The sequence below is a fragment of the Caretta caretta genome, chromosome 2, assembly GCF_965140235.1.
Source record: "Caretta caretta isolate rCarCar2 chromosome 2, rCarCar1.hap1, whole genome shotgun sequence".
In the NCBI taxonomy this organism is placed as follows: domain Eukaryota; kingdom Metazoa; phylum Chordata; order Testudines; family Cheloniidae; genus Caretta; species Caretta caretta.
In genome coordinates, this window is record NC_134207.1 from 202,722,988 (window position 1) to 202,747,834 (window position 24,847).

Below are 24,847 nucleotides of genomic sequence, written 5' to 3' on the forward strand. Positions count from 1 at the left end.
ATTGTGTATTGTACAGTGCCTACAGGAGGAAATGATCCTTGCCCTAAGGAGGTGCTACAATATACAGGCTCAATCCTGCTCTCACCGATGTTTATGGCAAAATGCTCAATGACTTCAGTGGGAGTAAGTTCAAGTCTTAAGTCGCACCATGACAGAACATTCCAAAAACACATCAGTAGGTTAGCTGAAGGGCCATTGTGAAAAAGATGAATTTCTTTGTCTCACTATTTGTTTCTTCAATAGAGTTTAATGAGATGTTAAAATTATAGCCAAGAGTAAAGCATTTTATTGTTCTATAAAATACAATCTGCAAATTTAAAGACATATAGTGGCCTAAAGGGCTCCTATGACAGCAAAGGTTAATGTCTGCTGGCACTGTGACCTGACCAGTTTTAATGCAACATTACGGTATATAATACCAAATGTAATAATTAAATTTCTATAAGTATTACAGTAGTGATTCTGTGACTCTTAAAATTGCCTATATTAAGACTAATATGCCATTTCTGTTACACAAAAGAGTTTGATTTTGAGGGAAGGATTTACGGCTTGCAGAGCTGCTAACCCTAAGCTTCTAAAAAATCAATCAATCAATCAGACTCCAAATATTGTATAATGAAAGTGGCTTAAAAACAGGAGATTTTAAAATAAATAAATTCTAGGTTCTTATTTGTCGTGTGTTTTGAACGATTAAGAGTCATTATTTTAGTATTTTCTATGCAACCATAAGGGCTAGAAACAGCTTTAATTTGGTAAAGAAGATTTTCACATAATCATATGAGTCTAAGAGCTAGGACTTTCAGAAAAAATCAATGCAAAAAAGTGTGTTAATGCAGAGTTAAGGTTGCTTGGTGGCCTGTCATCCTCTTGCAAAATATTGAGTTCAGCAAAACAAAACTTCTGAAAACCATGAAATTAAATGAAGTTAAGGCTGCCCATGCAACTTCAACTTTGCCCTGTCTCAGCAGTGTCCTGTTAACACACATACATTTGCTCTGCCAAAACCACAGTTGCTGAAATGTACAAGCTCTTCACCTCCATTTATAACCTATTCACTCTCACCCATTTCATCTAAACACTATCAAAGGACAAAAAGGGGGAAAAGAAGTTGTCTATGACACTTCTCCTCTATCCCCTTTCAGCACTGTCTCAATAAGCATGCATCACATAATCACCCTTGGCACGATAAGGAGGTTCCAGCTCCTGGCATACCTTCACACACTTAGCCAACTCCCCATAAAGAATACCACACATGTACAATTTAAGAACCACTTCACAGCCTTTTACAGCTCATTTACACATATTCACAGGATACAATATCAATCTGCACTTTCACTTAACCATCACGAAAGCATTATAATCCTTTCACATTCCACCTCATGGCTGATAACGTCCTTTGTAATAAAAGCCTTATATCTTGCTTCTGACATAACCCACACAATTCTGCACAGATATTATGCATACTGCATCCTCAAGGCACACATACACCTCTTCCCTTTCCTCACGAGAGGGTGCAAAATATATTTCTCTTCATAGCACAATCACAGCTCTGTCACACACCTCAAATTAATCCCTGAATATTCACTTCCTGTTACATACATTTCTTTTGCTATTACTTCCCTACCCACTATAACCCTACTCACATGCAGTTGCTGGAGCAAAGGAGAACTGTTTTATAGTGGAACGGTGTTCCTGGTCGTGTTTCAGAATGGTTGGAGGGTGGAGTTTTTGGCTGGGCTGCTGAGAGAAATCACAGACTTACATATAAGGGGAAGGGTTTCTGTTCCAAAATATTGAGAGTGTTATGTTTGAGAGAAAGACCTTATGACCTCATCCAATATCTGTACCCCATCTCTGAAAACAGTGAAGTGTCAGAACTTGCAATATTTCTATGCTGCACCGCACAAAACACATTTTCTGATCAATGTTCTATCAACATTATTAATTTTCATATTGTTACCATAGCGATTATTCAGATTCTCCGCCAAATCAGAGAAAATTATCAGAACTTCCAGACTTCAATCTCTGATGCAGTCCAAATCTGCTCTCATACATGAGGTGAACACCAAGGTAACACCAAGAATAAGGCCCAGATCACTTCCATCCAAGTGAATCACCACAATGTCTAGCAGAATAGATCACAACCTCTCAAGTTACCAGTTAGGCGTTGCAAATTGGGCAAAACACAATGCCAATGCAGGTCACCTCTTTCCACACAAATCAGTCTATATTTAGCCCTTACCATACCATGGTGTTCTCCTTGCTCTCCCGCAAACTTTTCATGATACAGAAATCACCCAGAATCCACATCTTGGCAACCCTATCAGCGCATTTATTTCTTTTCCCCCAACGGTAAAGATACCTGTGCTGTCAGTTCCAAAACCTCTGCTCTGGGTGTCTTTGGAAATACCACATTAACCTGCTCCAAGATCAGGAAGTAACCACACGCCTTCTCTTCCCTCCCAAGGGCTAGTTAAACAGGTTCTCTCAAACAACCAATTCACAGCTTGCCTACTACCTGTTCACATTTCCTGCCCCCTCCCACAGACACAACCCCTCTCCCTGTCCCTAACCTCCCACTCCTTACCTCCCACTTTACAGACTAACGATGTCCTTTGAGTCTGGCTCCTCCCCACCGGATATAACAAAAATTTTGGTTAGACCAGCTGCTGACTATTCTGTTGCACTCACAGTAAACTTCCCTATAAAATAAAAACACGTTATATTATCAGATAAAACTTGTAGCAAGCAACATGAGTTACCAAATCTTTACTGCACAGGTGTACAAAGGCTAAGACTAGAAAAGTCACTTGTGAGGTGTTCATCACAAGCAATGGCTTTAGCATATTCCATCAAACTAGCTAGCATGGAGGGGCTACATAGAAACTCCCTCATGATTTTTTTCTTTATTGGCTCTTGCATACTATAATCCTTCTAGACTGCACATCTATCCATGTAGAAAAGTGAACATTTTTTATAAAGACCATTCTCAATTTCGGTGCCCCAAAGATTTATTGGTGCCATGCACCACCTTGGGTAAAACTTGACATATTGAGACCATATCGACCTATATCACATCATAGTTTGATCTCTAGTTCTGTGCACAAAAAAAAAACCCAATCAAATAAAAAAAAACCCACCACTTAGAAACATTTTGAAAATGGCAATTTTGTTCAAGGTTTCCGTGGCCACAACCCCTTGCTCAAATAACCCCAAGTATGGGTCACTGACCCTACCCACCACTCTAAGGCACACCAAATTTCAAAGGAAGCCAACTAAGCTATTCCATTTTAGAAGACTTAGAAATATCAACTTTTAAACAAAAAGAAAAGGAGTACTTGTGGTAGCCGTGTTAGTCTGTATCAGCAAAAAGAACAGGAGTACTTGTGGCACCTTAGAGACGAACGAAGTTATGTGAGCATAAGCTTTCGTGGGCTAAAACCCACTTCATCGGATGCACGCAGGGGAAAATACAATATGAAGATTATATATATATATATATAAACACACACACACACAGAAAATGAAAAAATGGGTGTTCCCATCCCCACTATAATGAGAGTGATCAGTTAAAGTGAGCTATTATCAGCAGGAGAAAAAAAAACCTTTTGTAGTGATAATCAGGATGGCCCATTTCCAACAGTTGACAAGAACATGTGAGTAATAGTAGGGGGAAAAATAAGCATGGGGAAATAGTTTTACTTTGTGTAATGACCCATCCACTCCCAATCTTTATTCAAGCCTAATGTAATGGTGTCCAGTTTGCAAATTAATTCCAGTTCAGCAGTTTCTCTTTGGAGTCTGCTTTTGAAGTTTTTTTTGTTGTAGTATTGCCACTTTTAGATCTGTAATCGAGTGACCAGGAAGACTGAAGTGTTCTCTGACTGGTTTTTGAATGTTATAATTCTTGACGTCTGATTTGTGTCCATTTATTCTTTTACGTAGAGGCTGTCCAGTTTGGCCAATGTACATGGCAGAGGGGCATTGCTGGCACATAACGGCATATATCACATTGGTAGATGTGCAGGTGAACGAGCCTCTGATAGTGTGGCTGATGTGATTAGGTCCTATGATGGTGTCCCCTGAATAGATATGTGGACACAGTTGGCAATGGGCTCTGTTGCAAGGATAGGTTCCTGGGTTAGTGTTTTTGTTGTGTGGTTGCTGGTGAGTATTTGCTTCAGGTTTGTGGGGCTGTCTGTAAGCAAGGTTTGTGGGCCTGTCTCCCAAGATCTGTGAGAGTGAGGGATCGTCCTTCAGGATAGGCTGTAGATCTTGGATGATGCACTGGAGAGGTTTTAGTTGGGGGCTGACGGTGACGGCTAGTGGCATTCTGTTACTTTCTTTGTTGGGCCTGTCCTGTAGTAGGTGACTTCTGGGTACTCTTCTGGCTCTGTCAATCTGTTTCTTCACTTCAGCAGGTGGGTATTGTAATTGTAGCAATGCTTGATAGCGATCTTGTAGGTGTTTGTCTCTGTCTGAGGGGTTGGAGCAAATGCGGTTGTATCTTAGGGTTTGGCTGTAGATAATGGATCATGTGGTGTGGTCTGGATGAAAGCTGGAGGCATGTAGGTAAGTATAGCGGTCAATAGGTTTCCGGTATAGGTTGGTGTTTATGTGACCACTGCTTATTAGCACTGTAGTGTCCAGGTGTGTCCGCACAGACACACCCCTGGAACTCCGACCTAGGATATTCTATCTACTACCCAAGATCCATAAACCTGGAAACACTGGGCGCCCCATCATCTCAGGCATTGGCACCCTAACAGCAGGATTGTCTGGCTATGTAGACTCCCTCCTCAGGCCCTACACTACCAGCACTCCCAGCTACCTTCGAGACACCACTGACTTTCTGAGGAAACTACAGTCCATCGGTGATCTTCCTGATAACACCATCCTAGCCACTATGGATGTAGAAGCCTTCTACACCAACATTCCACACAAAGATGGACTACAAGCCATCAGGAACAGTATTCCCGATAATGACAGGTTTCAGAGTAACAGTGTGTTAGTCTGTATTCGCAAAAAGAAAAGGAGTACTTGTGGCACCTTAGAGACTAACCAATTTATTTGAGCATGAGCTTTCGTGAGCTACATCCGATGAAGTGAGCTGTAGCTCACGAAAGCTCATACTCAAATAAATTGGTTAGTCTCTAAGGTGCCACAAGTACTCCTTTTCTATTCCCGATAATGTCACAGCAAACCTGGTGGCTGAACTTTGTGACTTTGTCCTCACCCATAACTATTTCACATTTGGGGACAATATATACCTTCAAGTCAGCAGCACTGCTATGGGTACCTGCATGGCCCCACAGTATGCCAACATTTTTATGGCTGACTTAGAACAACGCTTCCTCAGCTCTCGTCCCCTAAAGCCCCTACTCTACTTGAGCTACATCTTCATCATCTGGACCCATGGAAAAGAAGCCCTTGAGGAATTCCACCATGATTTCAACAATTTCCATCCCACCATCAACCTCAGCCTGGTCCAGTCCACACAAGAGATCCACTTCCTGGACACTACAGTGCTAATAAACAATGGTCACATAAACACCACCCTATACCAGAAACCTACTGACCGCTATTCCTACCTACATGACTCCAGCTTTCACCCTGACCACACCACACGATCCATCGTCTACAGCCAAGCTCTGCGATACAACCGCATTTGCTCCAACCCCTCAGACAGAGACAAACACCTACAAGATCTCTATCAAGCATTCTTACAACTACAATACCCACCTGCGGAAGTGAAGAAACAGATTGAGAGAGCCAGAAGAGTTCCCAGAAGTCACCTACTACAGGACAGGCCTAACAAAGAAAATAACAGAACGCCACTAGCCGTCACCTTCAGCCCCCAACTAAAACCCCTCCAACGCATTATTAAGGATCTACAACCTATCCTAAAGGATGACCCAACACTCTCACAAATCTTAGGAGACAGGCTAGTCCTTGCCTACAGACAGCCCCACAAACCTGAAGCAAATACTCACCAGCAACCACATACCACACAACAGAACCAATAACCCAGGAACCTATCCTTGCAACAAAGCCCGTTGCCAACTGTGTCCACATATCTATTCAGGGGACACCATCACAGGGCCTAATAACATCAGCCACACTATCAGAGGCTCGTTCACCTGCACATCCACCAATGTGATATATGCCATCATGTGCCAGCAATGCCCCTCTGCCATGTACATTGGTCAAACTGGACAGTCTCTATGTAAAAGAATAAATGGACACAAATCAGATGTCAAGAATTATAACATTCATAAGCCAGTCGGAGAACACTTCAATCTCTCTGGTCACGCGATTACAGACATGAAAGTTGCTGTATTACAATAAAAAAACTTCAAGTCCAGACTCCAGCGAGAAATTGTTGAATTGGAATTCATTTGCAAATTGGATACAATTAACTTAGGCTTGAATAGAGACTGGGAGTGGCTAAGTCATTATGCAAGGTAACCTATTTCCCCTTGTTTTTTCCTACCCCCCGCTTCCCCGACGTTCTTGTTAAACCCTGGATTTGTGCTGGAAAATGGCCCACCTTGATCATCATACACATTGTAAGGAGAGTGATCACTTTAGATAAGCTATTACCAGCAGGAGAGTGGGGTGGGAGGAGGAATTTTTTCATGCTTTGTGTGTATATAAAAAGATCTTCATCGGATGCATACTGTGGAAAGTGTAGAAGTGAGCTGTAGCTCACGAAAGCTTATGCTCAGATAAATAGGTTAGTCTCTAAGGTGCCAAAAGTACTCCTTTTCTTTTTGTGTCCAGGAAGTGGATCTCTTGTGTGGACTGGTCCAGGCTGAGGTTGATGGTGGGATGGAAATTGTTGAAATCATGGTGGAATTCCTCAATGGCTTCTTTTCCATGGGTCCAGATGATGAAGATGTCATCAATGTAGCTCAAGTAGAGTAGGGGCATTAGGGGACGAGAGATGAGGAAGCATTGTTCTAAGTCAGCCATAAAAACGTTGGCATACTGTGGGGCCATGCGGGTACCCGTAGCAGTGCTGCTGACTTGAAGGTATATATTGTCCCCAAACGTGAAATAGTTATGGGTGCGGACAAAGTCACAAAGTTCAGCCACCAGGTTTGCTGTGACATTAGCGGGAATACTGTTCCTGATGGCTTGTAGTCCATCTTTGTGTGGAATGTTGGTGTAGAGGGCTTCTACATCCATAGTGGCCAGGATGGTGTTTTCTGGAATGGACTGTAGTTTCCTCAGGAAGTCAGTGGTGTCTCGAAGATAGCTGGTAGTGCTGGTAGTGTAGGGCCTGAGGCGGGAGTCTACATAGCCAGACAATCCTGCTATAAGGGTGTCAATGCCTGAGATGATGGGGCATCCAGGATTTCCAGGTTTATGGATCTTGGGTAGCAGACAGAATACCTCTGCTCGGAGTTCTAGGGGTGTGTCTGTGTAGATTTGTTCTTGTGCTTTTTCAGGGAGTTTCTTAAGCAGATGGTGTAGTTTCTTTTGGTAACCCTCAGTGGGATTAGAGGGTAATGGCTTGTAGAAAGTGGTGTTGGAGAGCTGCCTAGCAGCTCTCGTTCATATTCCGACCTATTCATGATGACAACAGCACCTCCTTTGTCAGCCTTTTTGATTATGATGTCGGAGTAGTTTCTGAGGCTGTGGATGGCATTGTGTTCTGTACGGCTGAGGTTATGGGGCAAGTGATGCTGCTTTTCCACAATTTCAGCCCGTGCACATCGGTGGAAGCACTCTATGTAGAAGTCCAGTCTGTTGTTGAAACTCATGATAAAACTATGAAAGCTGGCAACTCTGGGCTTGGCATTTGTTTTTACCTTAAACCATTTTAAAAAACAAAATGTCTTAAATATGTTGAGACTTTATAAAAGCATAGTGTGTTCAGAAAACGGTGTCTTTTTATGATATGCAGTATTGGAGCCATTTTGGTCCCAGGATATTAGAGTGACAAGGTGGGTGAGGTAATATCGTTTATTGGACCAACTTCCTAGTCAGAGCCCTAACATCTATACTGGAATTAAACAGTCAGTTAGCCAAAGCCCCGCAAGCCTTAGTTAGTGAATTGCAGTGTAAACATACCGCCAGAGCCATGTCACATATTACTAGAATGCTGCAATTCTGATTGCAAAATGATTCTAATGCATACTGATCAAATGTACTTAATTGCTAAAGTGCAAGAAATTAGTGATCGTAGAAGTCACAGTAAGGGGATAAGAAATAATTGCTTCAGCCAAAGATTTTGTATTGTTATGTGATGTTAATTTCAATTATTTACATATTAATTTTCAAAGGGCTTAATTCTGAACTTCAAAAAAGTTAGAAATGGGAATACCTAGAACAAAGCTGGTATGTTAAAAAGGCCTGCTCCAAAATGCATTTAAATCAATGGGAGTTTGATTGGGTCAGGCAAGAAGAGCAGCACAACATAGACCTTATACTGAGTTGCTATTTTTGGCAGAACTGTGTAGGCAGCTGTAACTATGTCCAGATCTGCATCTGTGCTTCTGCTAAATATGGTCAATGTTCACTTTGTCAATTAATTAAATATTAATTAATATTTTCTTACAAAACAGAATTTTGTTCTATGGACTTTAGTGTGAGATAGAGAAGATGGCCTCTTATATCCAGTTCTCTTGTTCTTTTCTACTGTCTACTTTTTCTTCTTCGCAAACATCCCGAGAAGTCCATTTACATCATTACAGCCCTTCAGATGACTTTTTTTAATGTTTTGAATAAATGTGCTGAACATCACTAACAAGTCACAATAGAACTGACCTGATTCCACTGATCATGGATCAAAGGATGTGTGTACTCACTATGTCTTTTAAAAGTATAAATATAACATAGGAGTCATCAGCTACTCCATTTGCATCATGGCCAGTCCAAAAGGCCAGCAATTTTGATACAATGGGTATTTTTATAATGAAAGGTTTTTACACTCTTGAACTGACACAATAATAATGGCTGTAAAGAGCTGTTAGGAGCGGATTTTAATTTAATCATCATTATGACAACACTAGAAGATTAATTTATTTTACATCAACAAATACATTACATTTACTAAAATTTATTTTAAATTGTTCTAACTTGAACATTCCATCCCTAACTCTGCTGTAGCACTTATGCAGACAGATTCTAATTTTCATGCCAATGTGTGTCTCCACACAGGGCTGGATTTAGGGGCAGGCGACCTCCTTGGACACCAGGCTTGGGGTGCTGTTTTTGTTGTTAGCAAGAAAAAAAATAGAACGTTTGAATAAAACATTTCAGGTATTTCATATGTGGATTCATTTTTCACTAACCTCCTAGAATGTTCTGGACCTTTGTAGAATCTCATGGAGCCTCCCAGACTTTCTGAGAACTACATTTGCCTTGAAACTCCCAGAATGTTGTCAGCCATGTGCTCTTGGGTATATATGGAGTGGGGCATCACCAGTCAGTCAGTGAGATATAAGAACAAAATGAGAGCCCAACTGCGATATTGTGAACCTTGTTTTATTGTGTAATTGTGAAAATGTACTTGTGTCTTAAGACTTGAAGAGTGTAAGTAGCGACTAATAAAGGACATATTTAATGAGACGTCAGAGATATCAAACCCTATCTATGCAACAATATAAAGGAAATACTGTTACTTCTTGTGCTATGCTTAATATGTAATGTTAGATGACTTTCTAAGACTGTGGAACATAGACTTGCTCTCCCTAGTACGGTGTCTTTCCCCCCCATAGAAAATAAAAGATGAAATACGACAATGTCATGTGTGAGCACCTACATTGAATAGTTCATAAAGAAGCAATGGACCATTACTGCAGCAAAAGAATTCAGAATGAATTGATTGTCCTCATGGCAAGGAAGGTGCTTAATAACATATTGATGTGACTTGGCAAAGCAAAGGACTATGCCACAATAATGGACTGCACTCCTGACAGTCACGGTGAAAAGATGTCATTTACTGATTTGTTGATAGCAACGGTGGCTGTATCCAAGTAAAGGAACACTATCTGTTTCCGGTCTGCAGACAACTCTATTGGAAAAGACCTAACAGAACAGTTTATGAATTTTTTGAATGATAATAAAATAAAGCTTCAAGACTGCTGTGGCCTGAGCTATGACAACAGAATAAACATGAAAGGAAGAAACAGTGGTGTGCAGGCAAGGGGCCTTGCACCGAATCCAAGAGCTTTCTTCACGCCTTGTAGCTGCCATTCCCTCAACCTGGTTGTGTCAAATTTAGCATTATCTTCTTTAGATTCAATATCTCTATTTGGAGTGCTGAAAAGGATATACATCCTGTTTTCAGCATGAATCATCAAGTGGAAGATCATAGACTTCATGGTCAAATTTGTAACTGGGAGAGCCGCATTGACAGTGTAAGGCCAGTGAGGTACCAAGTGACTGAGGTTTATGATGTGCTGATTGAACTGGCACAATAAAGTAAAGACAAGGCCAAAATCCTACACCAAAGTGCAAATCCTGACAAACCAGATCATGGATTTCAAATTTCTGGTCTCACTTGTGGTTTGGCATGATATGACAAGTAAACAAGTAAACACTGTAAGAAAGGCATTACAAACTCAGTTGATAGACATCACAACCACTACTACTTTTGATGAGAAGCTGCCTTGATTTCGTTGTGGCCTACAGAGACAACAGATTTGAAGGTGCTGTCGTTGCTGCCAAAGAAATGGTGGAAAACTTCAGAGTTGAGCCTGCCTTCAAGGAAACATGTATTCATCGGAAGAAGAGACAGTTTGGTTACGAGGGCAGAGATGAATTTTTCTTCCAAGCTTCCCATCAACTTAAGAGGGACTTTTTTGCTCACCCATTTACCCTGCTCAAGTGCCCATCGAAGAAAGGTTTGGATAAATGAAGCACCACAAAAAGACCTGGGGATTCTTGTATGATTTTAGTAAGCTGCTGGCAGATAGGAAATACTTGAACAATTGTACTGGGCCTTCACCGGACAACATGGGGAATGTTTGGACGTCAATGATAAGACCTTTATATCAAATTGGACAACATCCGTCACACTTCGCAACATGGGAGGCACTCTCTACTTCATGTTTTCCAATTCATTCATGATCCAAAGCCGAAGGGCACTTTTCCTAATATCTGGATAGCTTTGAGGATTCTGCTCACATTGCCAGTCGCAGTCATGAGTTGTGAGCACAGATTTTTGAAGCTCAGGCTCATTAAACATATCTTCGATCGATGATGGCTGACGAGAGACTGACATTGCTTGCTAGTTTATCACTTGAAAATGCCATTGGCCAGTCTTTGGATTCTCTGACACTGTGCTTCAGTTTGCAAGGACAAAAGCGACCTTTTGAACTAAAGGACTAGGGTTAACGTTTTAAGGTGGTCACCTGCTGTAACACTATTTAATACTGGTCCACCTAAGGTTGGTGCTCAGTTCAATTTCCTGATGTTAGTACATTTCAGTTATTCTTAAAATTAAGAAAAGTTTCTATAAGCTTAGAGGAAATGATTTTCTTATTTGTTTATATATGACATGAATAAATACAGATTTACAGATCCTAACATGTAAATGTATCATATGACAGGGATAAATCATGCATGCAAATCGTGTATCAAAGTCGTGAAATGGGCTACAGAGGCAACAAAACAAATAAGGTAAAAATGGGGGGAGGGGGTGCCAAAGACACTCCTCAACTGGGGCGCCATATGATCTAGGGCCGACCCAGTATCCACACACTTATGCCTCTACAGTCAACAACATTTTTTTTGTTGTTTTAAGAAATGAAGCCTCAGATATGGGATTAGAAGCTTCATCTGCTGTACATCACCACAGCTCTGCTGAAGTCAAGGGTAGAGCTACATCAATTTACACCAGCTGGCCTATACCCTGAAAGACAAGCTGCTCTGAGCTTCTTTTAATAGCAACACAGAAACAAGATGACAAACAGGTGGAGAGGCATCCTGAACTATGGCATTTTCAAGTTGCCTCCATTAACGTAAAATGTGCCTGCACCCATTTAGACACACAGAAACACTCCCACACAAACAGGCGTGTGTACATAGAAAAATCGGATACTTTATGCCTATCTACTCTATTTTCAGACAGATATACTTTATGAATGCAAACCGAGATTTGAGAGAGACAAATGGCTGTGCTCATAAGTTTTGTGGGCATACTAATGGAATCTATTTGAAAAATTGTCAGCAAGTAACTCCTTGCTCTTGCCAGTTTCACTTTGTTATTTTGACATGAAAATTATAGATAAAATACCTCAAACTTCTAACACAAAACAACTTACTGGGTAGTTGATTTACATTACTAACTAATCCACAACTCATGGTTATTATTACAATATTCCTTCAATGGAATAAATTCTATGAGAAGTCACATTCTATTCTTTTCATATTTTGCCATTACGAAGTGAAACCATTCAGTACTTAGGGACAAATTCTGCTATCAGATCATCACTATATATCCCTTCTTGGTTTTTTTTGCAACAAGTTTAGCAACTGGAGCTTTGAAGCCTCCCTGTTTATCCACAGGAACTCTGTTGCCCTCACAAATACACAAGTCTTCTGATCTACTCGTCAGTGTTTGTGTTATTTACATTGTTAGCTCTTCCAGGCAAGAACATTACTTGTAAAGCACTACAATGCACCTATGATGCTATGTAAGTAATAACTAATCATTTTCACTGGGAAAAAATATGAAGCAACGTGCATTTTTGTTAATAATGGAGTGAGTTATTAAAATGCTACCACCATCTTTTTACAGCTGATGTAGGCCAAATTTTGTAAGTGTATATTATAATTGACCTTTTATGGAATAATGTTTATATTTGAATCATTTATGCATAACCAATAGTGAGATACATGCTTGTACTTTATTATTGTACTATAATTATTCATATATTCATATGCAAAATGTAAGACTCAGGGAATTCATGTGGATTTATGGCAATGCTTGGAAGATTTGAGGTCCATGGCTTAGATCCATTCATCTGGTATTTAATTTATGAAAGATACATTAATGATCCAATTATTTTCCTTGTTCTATAATAACATGCAACAGAAAACATCAGAAAGGAAGTGTCTTATGAAAATGTTCTAATTGATGCGCTAGGTACAGTGTGTTGTATGACTGTGATACGCTTATTTTGAACTCAAAAGATTAGGATATAATAATTAACAAATGATGTATTGCATTTCATGGCAACATACGGGGTGTGTTGGTTCCGGAGTTGTTGGGATGTGAATATCACCGATCTCTAGATTTCCTTGTAGCTCATTAAAAAAAAGTTACCTACAAAACATTTCAGTTTTGTTTGTGAAATGGTATTCAACATGAGAAAAGCTTGCCAACAAGGCCTTCTGCCATCTTAGTAAAAAGAAGAGGAGTACTTGTGGCACCTTAGAGACTAACCAATTTATTTGAGCATAAGCTTTCGTGAGCTACAGCTCACTTCATCGGATGCATCTTAGTAGCTTTGAACAGCCTTATATGGAGAATCATCATTATTCTGCTGAAACTTCAAAGTTCCAATGGCTAATCTACCAAAACAGTGTTATGTGCCTGAAAAGATTTCCAACTTCTCTTTAGGATAAATTCTGATCATATTATTTTATTTAGTAATAATGATAGGACTCTACAATCGAACAATGATTTTTCAGGTAATACCACTTACAATTAGGAAGGTGATCAATGCTTTTTTAGATAAAGAAATGAAAGAGATGGTTCTTTGTCTGAAAGTCAGAATGAAGCAATTCGTAGAAACAAAAACATGGGACTGGAGATTTATATAAGGGTAAAAGTCACATGCCAACAATGGTGTGACCAACAAAATGGAGAGAGAGAAAAGAAATAATTTCCCCAGATAGATTAGTCCAATACATCATCCAGAAGGAAAGGAGAGCATGCCAAATAACCCAAAGTCCCTTATACTATACGTTACCCAGGGTTTTCAGAAAACAAAGCTGTGGTAACTTAACTGTTTTTCTCCAGACAGTGTCAGGAGTAAGTCAATGAGGACACAGGACCTCCATCTGATAAATGATTGGTACAAACAAGTGTGCTGTTCCCTAAAAATATTTTTTATGAGGTCTCAGGCACACACATATGCTGTTGCAGTAGGTTCAGAGCATGCCAAACATTTACATTTACCCAAAGTCTGAGTTGGTATGAGGAATCAGCAACCAGCCTTCTGGGGCCCTCTTTGCTTCCACTTGGAAGGGAGCTTAGGTGCCACATCCTTGCCCAAATAAAAGCTTCAAAGCACGCTAACTAAACTTTTTATAAATTTTCTTCAAACAAAGGAGCAATCTTAGTTATATGCTAACAGGTTAACAATTTCTTTAGCAACAGCCAATAACAATGCATTATTTTCCTTATCAGAAAAGCAGCTTCAGCAAAAAACTTAAACACAGACAATCAGAATCAAGATCAGTTTTCCACATTTCCACCGTCCTTCTCATTAATCTGTCCTTTTACTTTATCTATCCCAGTCAGTAAAACTGCAGCTTTCAGCTGTTTTTGTCTGCCTAAGCAAGGCCAGATTTTGATCCTGGCTTTGTGGCTTCGAGCTCAGGAGGTGCGAGTTGGGGTTAAGTGTGTAAGATGGTTGCTGATTGTATCAAATAGAATATATTGTGAGACAACTGGATATGTCAAACCTTCAAGCATACTGGAAAAGAACAGCATAGGGATAGATTGAGGTCTTTAGCACATGTATTGCATAACAAATCCTATCCAATTAGCTGCCTGTACAATATCATTTGCAAGAACTTTGAAATAAATGGTAAAATAAATGTGTTTTTCTTAGTCACCAATGAAACCCTTTAAAAACTTGTGTGTGAAAGAGTTTAAATTCACTAGAGTTAAGGATTTCTCTCTGGGTCCATCTATTATTATTTTAAAAGAACTTTTAAGCAGCTTTTTAGGTAGTCCTGTTAGTTAAAATAAAGCATTCCTCATCAAGCTGGAGAAACAGATGAAAAATAAATATTTGTTTATAGAGCCTAACACTAAATAAGAAGTATATACAAAACTGGAAAGGAGACTAGAAAAAAGTCTTGAAATAATAGCTACATGAAAACAAATTACTAAAAGAACATTCTAGTATGTACAGGATTTAACAAATTAAAATTAGGTTGAATTGTGAAAGATAACTATGCCCCCCTCTAGAAATAATAAAATGCGTTCTCACCCCCATCTTTGCTTTTGAGAATTTTAAAAGACACAGCAGTTAAACCCACAGCTTGACCTACTATTCACTCTTTAGGAGAGACATTTAATCTGAACACTTCACTCCACTCACCAGGGTACTGATTCAGGAAAGCACTTAAGCATGCCCTTAATTTTAACAATGTGCTTAAATGGGATTTAGGCATGTGCTCAAGTAGTTTGCTAGGAATGCTTTCCTGAATTGCAGCTCAGATGAGCCTGGCAGTTGTCTTCCACTCACGGAAAAGGATTCACCCAAAGCACTTTAACAGACATTTCTTTTCTCAGAGGAAAGCAACAGTCTACATCCTATTAATTTTCTTGGTAACTGGTATGCAGCAGGCACAGTATTCTATTGTTCTTGCTCATTAAACTTCACATGCTTCTAGAAAATTCAAGAGGTATTTTTCCCTCTTGTTGTAAGTGCCTTACCCTTATCAATGATACTGCTAAAAATGAGAGCGTATCTTACCTCAAAATAAAACAGTTTATCAAAATTATGTGTGAATAAGAATTATCAAAAATTCTGAGATATCCAAGAGAGATTTAAAACAGATACAAGATTTTTCAGTATCTGCAAGTACAGTGTGTTAGGATATAGATATTCAGGCCTGTCTGCAAAGGCCTGTACTTTAAGAATTTAGGTGTATTCTTATCACTTGGCTAGTTAGAGGTATAAAAGAAAGAATCAAAATCACTGTCTATCAGTGTAAGGTACTTCTCTTACTGTGACAGTCTGAGGCCCTGTTCTTAGGCTAAGGCCTTTGGCTAAGCGACAGAGGCAGTCATAAACTGGGAAGCGACCGGTCACATCCTCACATTCCAAAGTAGTCACATTGAAAGAAGGTGCTATTGGGCTGTTAGGAATACAGTCCTGTCCTGATAGTGCCTATCACTTCCAGAGAAAGGGAAGTGCCTAGAAGATGTAAAAGGAAATTGAGGTTGATTGAGTTCTTACCAGACAGAAAACTCTTATCAATAGACACAGCTGGGAAACTCTTATGTCTTTATGGATGTAGTTGTGAAATCCTCACTTCTGTATTGTTTTGTCATTATAGTTCCCACTTTGCTATTGTTTATTGGCATGGTCTCTGTCTGGTTCTGTGATTAATTATACAGCAGACAGAAACAATTTTGCTGAGTGTAAACTAATTAAGGTGGTGGGATATAATTGGTTAGCTAATCATGTTACAATATGTTAGGATTGGTTAGTTAAATTTCAGTAGAATGACTGGTTAAGGTATAGCTAAGAATATTACTATATAAATTAGGGGCAAACAGGAAGTAAGTTGGGATTCGAAAATAAGGAAAAAGGAACTTGTATTTAAGCTTGCTGGAAGTTCACCCCAACAAACATTGAATTGTTTGCACCTTTGGACTTCGGGTATTGTTGCTCTCTGTTCATGCGAGAAGGACCAGGGAAGTGGGAGAGTGAAGGAATAAGCTCTCTAACACAGTGATGCAGTAGTTCATGTACAACAAACTGATTAAAATCAGTTCTCTCACTTTGGAAATCTTGAGAAATTTTCGAAACTTTTTCAATGTTTCCCTAAAATTGCACAAATTATCCATTAAAAGTATCCTTGTCAAGGCCAACAAAGCCCACAATCTTGTGCTTTACCTTGAGTACATGACTAATCCCATTGATTTCAGTGTGCTTACTCATGTTCCGAAAGTTAAGTCCACGCTTAAGGGTTTTGCTAGACTGGCGCAGAACTGAACATTAAGCATTAACATTAACATTTTCCACTCCCACAAAAATATGAAAGAACCAGTTCTTACACACAATAAATAGAAACCCTAAAAGATCTGAACAAACTGTCTCCAGAACAAGAGGTCAAAAAATTAGAAAATCCAGCCTCTATGTTAAAAAAAAATAAACGATGGGGGTGGGAGGGAGAGAGGGAGAGGGAGGAGAGCAAAGGGGATAAATAAAACAATTACCAAAGAAAATGTGTGAAAAAAAGAGTAAATGTGGTATTGGGTACATTTTCAATGTGATGCTTGTGATTCTCATTACTGTTAATTGAAATTGGACAGATAAATCCCTTTTAGTGCACCAAATATTTTACCCATATATGTTTATTCATGATTTTACTTTCTTTACTCACTATATCACAAAGCCAAAAGCTGGCACAAAAAATAGCAGGCAAAGATCAGAGAAGTCAGGAAAAATAAAAAGAACATTTGCTACATGCATCATGGATACATCATTGTTGATGTATTGATATCAAAGTTTTGTATTTCTACCCAGGAACTGAAAGAAAAAGGGAGTGCTGGGCCATAAATCTTCTGTCTTGCTACATATGAAGAACACTACACATAAATCAGATAGACGCAGTGTATGTTTTCTCATACTCAGATTCCAATTACTCAGTCATAACATCAACCAGTTATCTGCATTCTGTATGGTAAGGGAACCTGTGATCATCTGGTTATTTTAACCTTAAATCTACAATATTTTTACACTCTCTCTCTCTAATGGAATTGATTTGTTTTTGCACTTTTTATAATGTAATCTGTAGTCACTTCATAACTGATTAGCGAAAACCTCACACATTTTACAAAGGACAAAAATTCTGTCTGATTTGCATCACAGAACGTATATCTCTATTGCATATTCTACAATGGTTGTGGATAATGTGAGCAATTAACAGGGAATAAATAAAGAATAATAGTCAGTGGAGAACCACCATGAGTATCAGGGAGAAGAATTTTACCTTAAATCTGCATTTGAACTCTACTTCCAAAGGTGAAGAGACAAATATTTCAAAGTCTTCCATTAAGCATCATTTCTGCTAGCTATTCTTATATTAAATTTAGTTAAATTTCTATCATTAAAGCCGAAGAAACATTTTTCAAGATGATCTTAAGAAAAACTCCCCCTTTCCCCCATTTTCTTCTTTAAAAATAGCCTATATTTGGTGTATAAGTAGTTTGGATTTTGTTCTTATTTCTCATGCATGAGCTAACCCCTCATTCCAAATCACCGTACTTTTTCTGTTAAAAAAAATTTCCCATTTTATTTTGTACTTAAAAGAAAATATCTAAAGATTCCTCTACTCTGCTGATAATTTTATTCCCTCCTCCACATCCTTTCCTTTCTACCATATCACATTCCCATGTCTCTGTGGGTTAAATAAAATCCTATTAAACTTTCCATGTTTCTCAAAAAAAAAAAAAAAAAAAAAGGCCTTACAGCTATGTATTGGCACCAGAATTGTACTTATACTCTTTATGCAGTGTAGCTACATATTTTTTAAACAATAGATATAGAACAGTATTGGAACTACAAAAAGTTCAAAGACCCTTCCTGTTATACTCAAAGGCCTATGATCAGTTTTTCTGTGTTCATAAAGAAAAGGAATGAATCTTTAAAAAAGGGAAATTCTGTGCACCACTAAAGAGCCAGCAGGAGTAATCCTATTTCCCAATATATTATATTTTTACCTCAGTGTTTTGGAGATATAATTACTAGAGGATTCATAAAACAAAAATCAGTTAAGAATCTGAGAGGGGACGAGCAAAAAAGCAAAATTTACACTTCAAATACCAACATTCAGGTGGATTACAGAACATAATCAACAGTACTAACGTGGCCTGTATGGTAATGAAACAGGGAGATAATTTCCAATATGAAAATCATATTGCAACACTTTTTTTAAGCAGATCTCCCACTGAAACTATAATAACAAGCCTAACTAGAAACCACATTTTGGTAAGTGGCATGATTAATATATAAGAACTGTGGCAAACTGCCGTTACAATTGTGATGGGTCCCATGCTTCCTCTTCTTGGGGGAGTTCAGGGCATGGTTTCCTGCCCCTGAACTAGGGTATCTACTGTCCCACTAGTAACACAGAGAAGGGTAGTGGAGAGGGAGGGACCCAGGCCCGCCCTCTACTCCGGGTCTCAGCCCAGAGGCCCTAGGGATAGTGGTAAACCACTTGAACTTCCCCTGGGCTACTTCCCTCTCCTGCTCTTCAGCTTGTGGGGCTTCCTGCCCTCTCTCTCTGCACAAACCTGGTGTCTCTTTACCTAGGGGCTTGGCTTTCTAGCCAGCTATGGCACTTCTCCAAACTGCTCTCTGCTCCAACTCCTTCTCCTGACTGATTGACACAAGGAGGTTTTATCAGGTGACTAGCTTCAGGTGCTCTAATTGGCTTCAGGTGCTTTTAATTAATCAAAAGAAACCTTTCTTCCCTCTACAGGCAATAAGGCTTCTCCTCATCCTGGGACTTACATATCTCTCCTATATCACTCTCCTGCTGCCTTCTGGCCATGCTGTATCACAGAACAAAGAAACCACCAAATATCTGTTAAAAAAGAACCCTGTTAGGACATGCTGCTGAGAAACTGAATATTTTAAAAAGTGATAGAATTGTCTGATCATTACTGCATCTTTTTACATTAAATTTAGATATTCTATAAAAAATAAAATTCAGAAAGCAGAACAATATATCTTACCTATGATAAAAAGAATTTCCACTGCAATGTCACTGACAGTTGTGCTTCGAGTTGTAGATAGCTCATCATTGCCAATAAAGCAAACATTATAAGGTACAGTCACAGCAACATAAAACGTTGCCAGTAAAATAAGCCAGTCCCAGCCAGCTTTAAAAGTGCTAAAATGCAACAGTATGAATTTGGACTTTTTTGCATCTGAAACTTTGTATTCCGGAAATGCTGGTTTATCTACAAAAACATTCTGAAAGAAAGAATGGGAGAAGTTAGGAAAAAATATCTGACCTCAGATTATATTTCAATGAATTTGATCTTTCATGTTATAAAAAGAGCCAAGAAATATGGGTGACACTTACAGTTGGGCAAATACTGCAAAACGTTTTTTTGTCAAATAATCATTCAAATTTACAAACAGATTCACTTTGAGTGTATTTGTAAACCCTTTTGTGTTCACTCTATGAATACTCCTAGCAAATGATTTTGTTTGTTAGAATATTTTCCCAAACAGTGAAAGTTAAGCAAATATAGCAGAATATCAAAGGAAAGTGGATTTTCCATTCATAAGCTATAGCAAACATCACTGGAATTTGACCTTGAGAGTTACATTCATTCAGTTGGGGAACAGAAATACATAACATGACCTACACAGCCAATCAAAACTACTTCAGCTTAATATTCCAATTTTCACAATGAACCACCTGTGAACAAACTACAGACACAGAATTATTTGAAGAATTTATCTGGCAAACAATTTTCAAAAACAAATTTGGGGAAAAATCTGTTTGCAGATCATTCATAAAGAGAAAAAGAAGTGAAATTCACTCAATTTTTATGAATTAATCATACTACCTTCTTGTAAGAGAAGGAAAGTTTGTTTCAATTTACACGAGACAGACAGGCGCACACACACATATTGTATTTCACTTTAGCATGATATGAAGTAGTTTAAACTGATAAAAAATTTAGGCCTGACAAAGTAGTGCCAAGATTTTTCTTGCATTATACAAAAAGGGGATTTCACACCAACTTTATAATTGGTCTGATCCAAGAAACCTTGACTTCTGTAGTGGTCTCATTTCTTACATAAGGATTTCCAAGATCATTACACAAGTTTTAAGTGAACTGCACCACAAAGGCAATAATTTGCTAATGAATATTTTTTTATTTCAGTTCTTTTGCTGGTGAATATTTTCCTGGGGGGTGGGTGGGGGGGGACTAGCAGAACTAATGCACATTCTGTATTTGCACCAAAGAAGTTTGGAGTACTGGATATTATTACTACAACGTACAGTTCAAAAATTAAAAGCATTAATTCTAACTGCAGTAAGCAGCATTTATGGAATGTATACATTAATGTCATGACTCAGGAAACATCCTGTTCCTCAAGTACACCGATTTTGAATTTAGGTTTGGGTCTGTGCTTTTGATTGATGTGAATCATTGAAAGCTTCTGGTGGAAGATATGCCTTAGCCCACAGATAAGCAGTCTGTAAAAGAGCTGAACGAAACTGATTAATGCTGGCTCTACCATATATGAAACTGAACTAAGATATGCATGGTCCCTTCCAATAAACTCCTATGGGGGCATGGTTGGACCCTAAGTGCAAAGAATCTTCATTAAGTTAATTTAGCAAAGCACAGAGCTCACCTTTCCAGAAAAAGCAATTTGCATTTCAGAAATGGACAGACTCTGATCTTAGTTACATCAGTCTACTGACATTACTCTGGATTCACACCAGTGTATTCGAGATCAGATTTTGTCCCCAAATTTTTCTCCTTCTGCCCATCCCTAGGGTGAAAGTAGCATTCCTTTTAAACATACAATGAAGGTGGAACAGACATCATGAAAACCAGCTACAAAAACACCACATTTGTTTTGAAAAGAAAAGAGCATGAAAAAATAGGATTGCTCAAGTACCACGTTCATCTGACACTTAAAGCTACCATATTTTAAGCTTGTCCCTGGTTATATACAGCATGCATAGTTTAGGGACATGTTATCCAAGTCTCTTATATTCAGCAATAATTACTCAAATAGCCATACGCTTTCAGTATAATATCTATGGACATGTCTACACTACATCTGGGAGGTGTGTTTCCCAGTTAAGGTAGACAGAAATGCATTAGCTCTGCTGGAGCTAGCAAGCTAAAAATAGCCGTGTAGCCAGTAATAGCACAGGTAATATCCTTGGCTAGCTGCTTTAGTACAAACCTGTATGGAGCCTGGGTATGTACTCAGGCAGCTGGCCCAAGCCGCTGCCTGGGCTACCTCAGGGAACACGAACATTTTTAGCACACTAGCTTGAGCAGAGCTAGTGTGCATATGTCTGCCTGAACTGGGAATCACACCTCCCAGCTGTAGCATAGACATATCCTACAAGGCAAAGAGCTCTATTTTAATGAAGCACATTCCCCAAACAAGGCAGAAATACATCTTGAGAAAATGATCATATTCTTTATTTTCCCCTCTATATTGACAGGGAATGTTTTTACAAAATTATTCTTTTCCTTATAGACATGTGGATGTGGCTAGGTGGTGCTGATAACTGTGAATGTTAATCCCCCCATCAATCCACAAGATATGAGAATTAATAAAGAATAGGATTGGCCAGGAACTGACTATTTCCTTTTCTGCTAGGTGAATCCCATTAAATGCCACTGAGTTCCTTTTAATGGACTCTCCTTTTCTGGAGGACAGGTAGACTTTAAGGCTCCCGTACGGACTCTTCCTAAGGATTTATCCCAGGGTTCCCTCTACACTTTTACCTCTTAAGCAGTCTGTTTCATTTTATCTTAAGATAAACTATTTGCCCTTTGACGCCTGCTATATGAAAGTTAACTGTATTTATAATTACTTTAAGACCAGATCTTGCCTCACACATATACTTAACATGACCCAATAGACATTAGAGAATACATATGGTGCACTGGATAGTCTTGTTCCCCAGAGGAACAACTTGTTTGAATCCTTATAATTTGCAGGGGTCCCTGCAAATACAAATTTCAGATTCAAATACATCTCCCAATTCCCTCATTTTCGGTCCCTTCATCTTTCAGTTTAAAAAAAAAAAAGTCTTCTCCGCTGAACAGCAGCATCTATTTCATGGACTGTTTCATGTTGCACTAATCTAAGCTTTTGCCTTGTTCTGGTTTTCAACAGATTCATCCTGTTTTCCTAAGTTCCACTAAGTCCAGGCTGCTGTCAGTTAAATTTTTAATCAGACAGTTTAAAGTGTTCCTCTTTGTATTAGTTCTAGTTCTCCTTTGAGAAGTATCTTCTCTTCCAGCTCCTTTTGTTTTATGTTTACTGAAGCGAACTTAAAATTCACCATTTTTCCATAACCTTTCTCCCACTTCTCTTCTGCAGTGGCAAACACTGGCTCTCTCTTTTTCCTACAATTACTCAAATTACTTCATAGATCTTGCTAGGTTAGCTTTGTACTCTGCAACAGTAATCCATTTTTGCAGCTGCTGAACCTGTGGGGTTTTTTTCCCCCCACTTGCCAAATATAGTTTAAGTCCAAAGAAGGGACCTTCAGATCATCCAGTCTGACCTCGGATATATCACAGGCCACCAACACCGCCCAACAACCCTCATGCTACACCCACCAATCTGAATTAGACGAAGGTATTACAGCCTGCATAAGATTAAACTATTATGTGTCACAGGCAGAAAAGAGGAGGGACTGAAGTGCACTGATGCCCAAAGGCCCTTGTAGTGTGAGGAAATTGATTGAGATATACCCATAAGAACTGCACCTGCCATTGCAGAGGAAGGCAAACAAACCAAACAACCAACCAGAAAAACAAGGTCACTGCCAGTCTGACCTAGGAGGAAATCATCTTCCTGAGCATGTGAGCAAGAACCAGCCAGTCAAGCACCTGAGAGAGAGAATGCTCAGCCTCATCTCATCTCCAACAGCAGTAATTCTTGATGCTTCAGAAGAAGGATCACAGCAAGGGTGCTGGAATCTTTGTAGAAGTGGGGGGGAGGAGTGGGGCGGCAAGGCCAAAATTCCCCCTCCCTCTCCACAGCTGGCTGATCCCGCGGTGAGCCAGCTGCCCTTTCTTCTGGCACCACAGCTGCCCCTGGTGGGCAAAAAGGTGTAATTGAAGTGCCTCCCCAGCAGAATAATGTGTTAAACACAGCTGCTTCCACTGGCCTGGAATACTTGATCTCTGCAATTCTTTCTGGATTATTTTGCGCTAGCCCGATCCCAGGGAAATTTCCAGGGAAAACTAGTAAACATTCGTAATTGTACTTGAGAGGCAGTATGATCCTTAAGATAGTGTACTAGCCCACTAAGTCAGAGGACTAGGTTTCTCTTCCGACTGACCTGCTGTATGACCTTTTGATCAATCCCTCCATTTCCCTTTCCACCTTTTGTCTGATTTGTTTGTTTAGATTATCAGCTCTTCAAGGCAGGGACTATCTTTTACATGTGTGTATAGCACCTAGTGTATTAGGATCCCAAACTCACTTTGGCCTTTAGATGCTAACAAAATAAAAATTGTAATTACACACACACACACACACAAACACACACATACATACACAAAGAGAAAATCTTTTTTTTTTCTAACTGAATCTTCATGTTTTCTCTCTCATTTTCTCAAAGTTCTCGCTCAAAGAATATTCCAGTGAATATTCTTTACAGGTTGATACTCCATATCATTCTTGAGAGCAGTCTCTTTGTTAGACTCCTCTAGGTCATCCTATACTCATGACAGAGTTTCATAAACCTAAAAGAGTTGTTCTTTCTCCTAAATATACTGCTCTAAAAAATCTTTCTTCTGTTATTCTTTTTCACAGCTCTCAGTGGTTTCTTGTTTGTCCTTGTCATAGGCCTGGGTGAGTTTAATTATATTGCAGTACAGCTGTTGAAATTATTTTCCCTAAGCAGGAAGAACTAAGTTTGTTCCTCTGCTTTAAGTTCTTGATTATAACTTCTATAGTTCTTATCTTCATCTTTTCACAAATCTTAGTTCACGTTTAAGTTCCTGAATTATTATTTTTTTCTCTTAGGAACTGACAAAGCAATGGGAAAGACAAGGGACAATGCAGCATGTCTAATGTGATCAGCAGTGCCTTAGAGCTACCATTGTAATATTGCTGAGAACACCAGAGTTACTGTAGCTTGCGGGGAAAAATCACAGGTTTGACAAGTCAGGCTCTAGGACAAT

At 39.1% G+C, this 24,847-nt stretch overlaps 1 protein-coding gene across 1 annotated transcript in view; it reads right to left on the reverse strand.

Annotated features, from left to right (window-relative positions):
• KCNH8 (potassium voltage-gated channel subfamily H member 8) overlaps window positions 1-24,847 on the reverse strand; it is a 386,604-nt gene that overhangs the window by 164,760 nt on the left and 196,997 nt on the right. Inside the window, exon 5 of the mRNA XM_048838548.2 lies at window positions 19,667-19,907. Coding sequence (XP_048694505.1) covers window positions 19,667-19,907 — 241 coding nt within the window. The remainder of the gene's footprint in view (window positions 1-19,666; window positions 19,908-24,847) is intronic.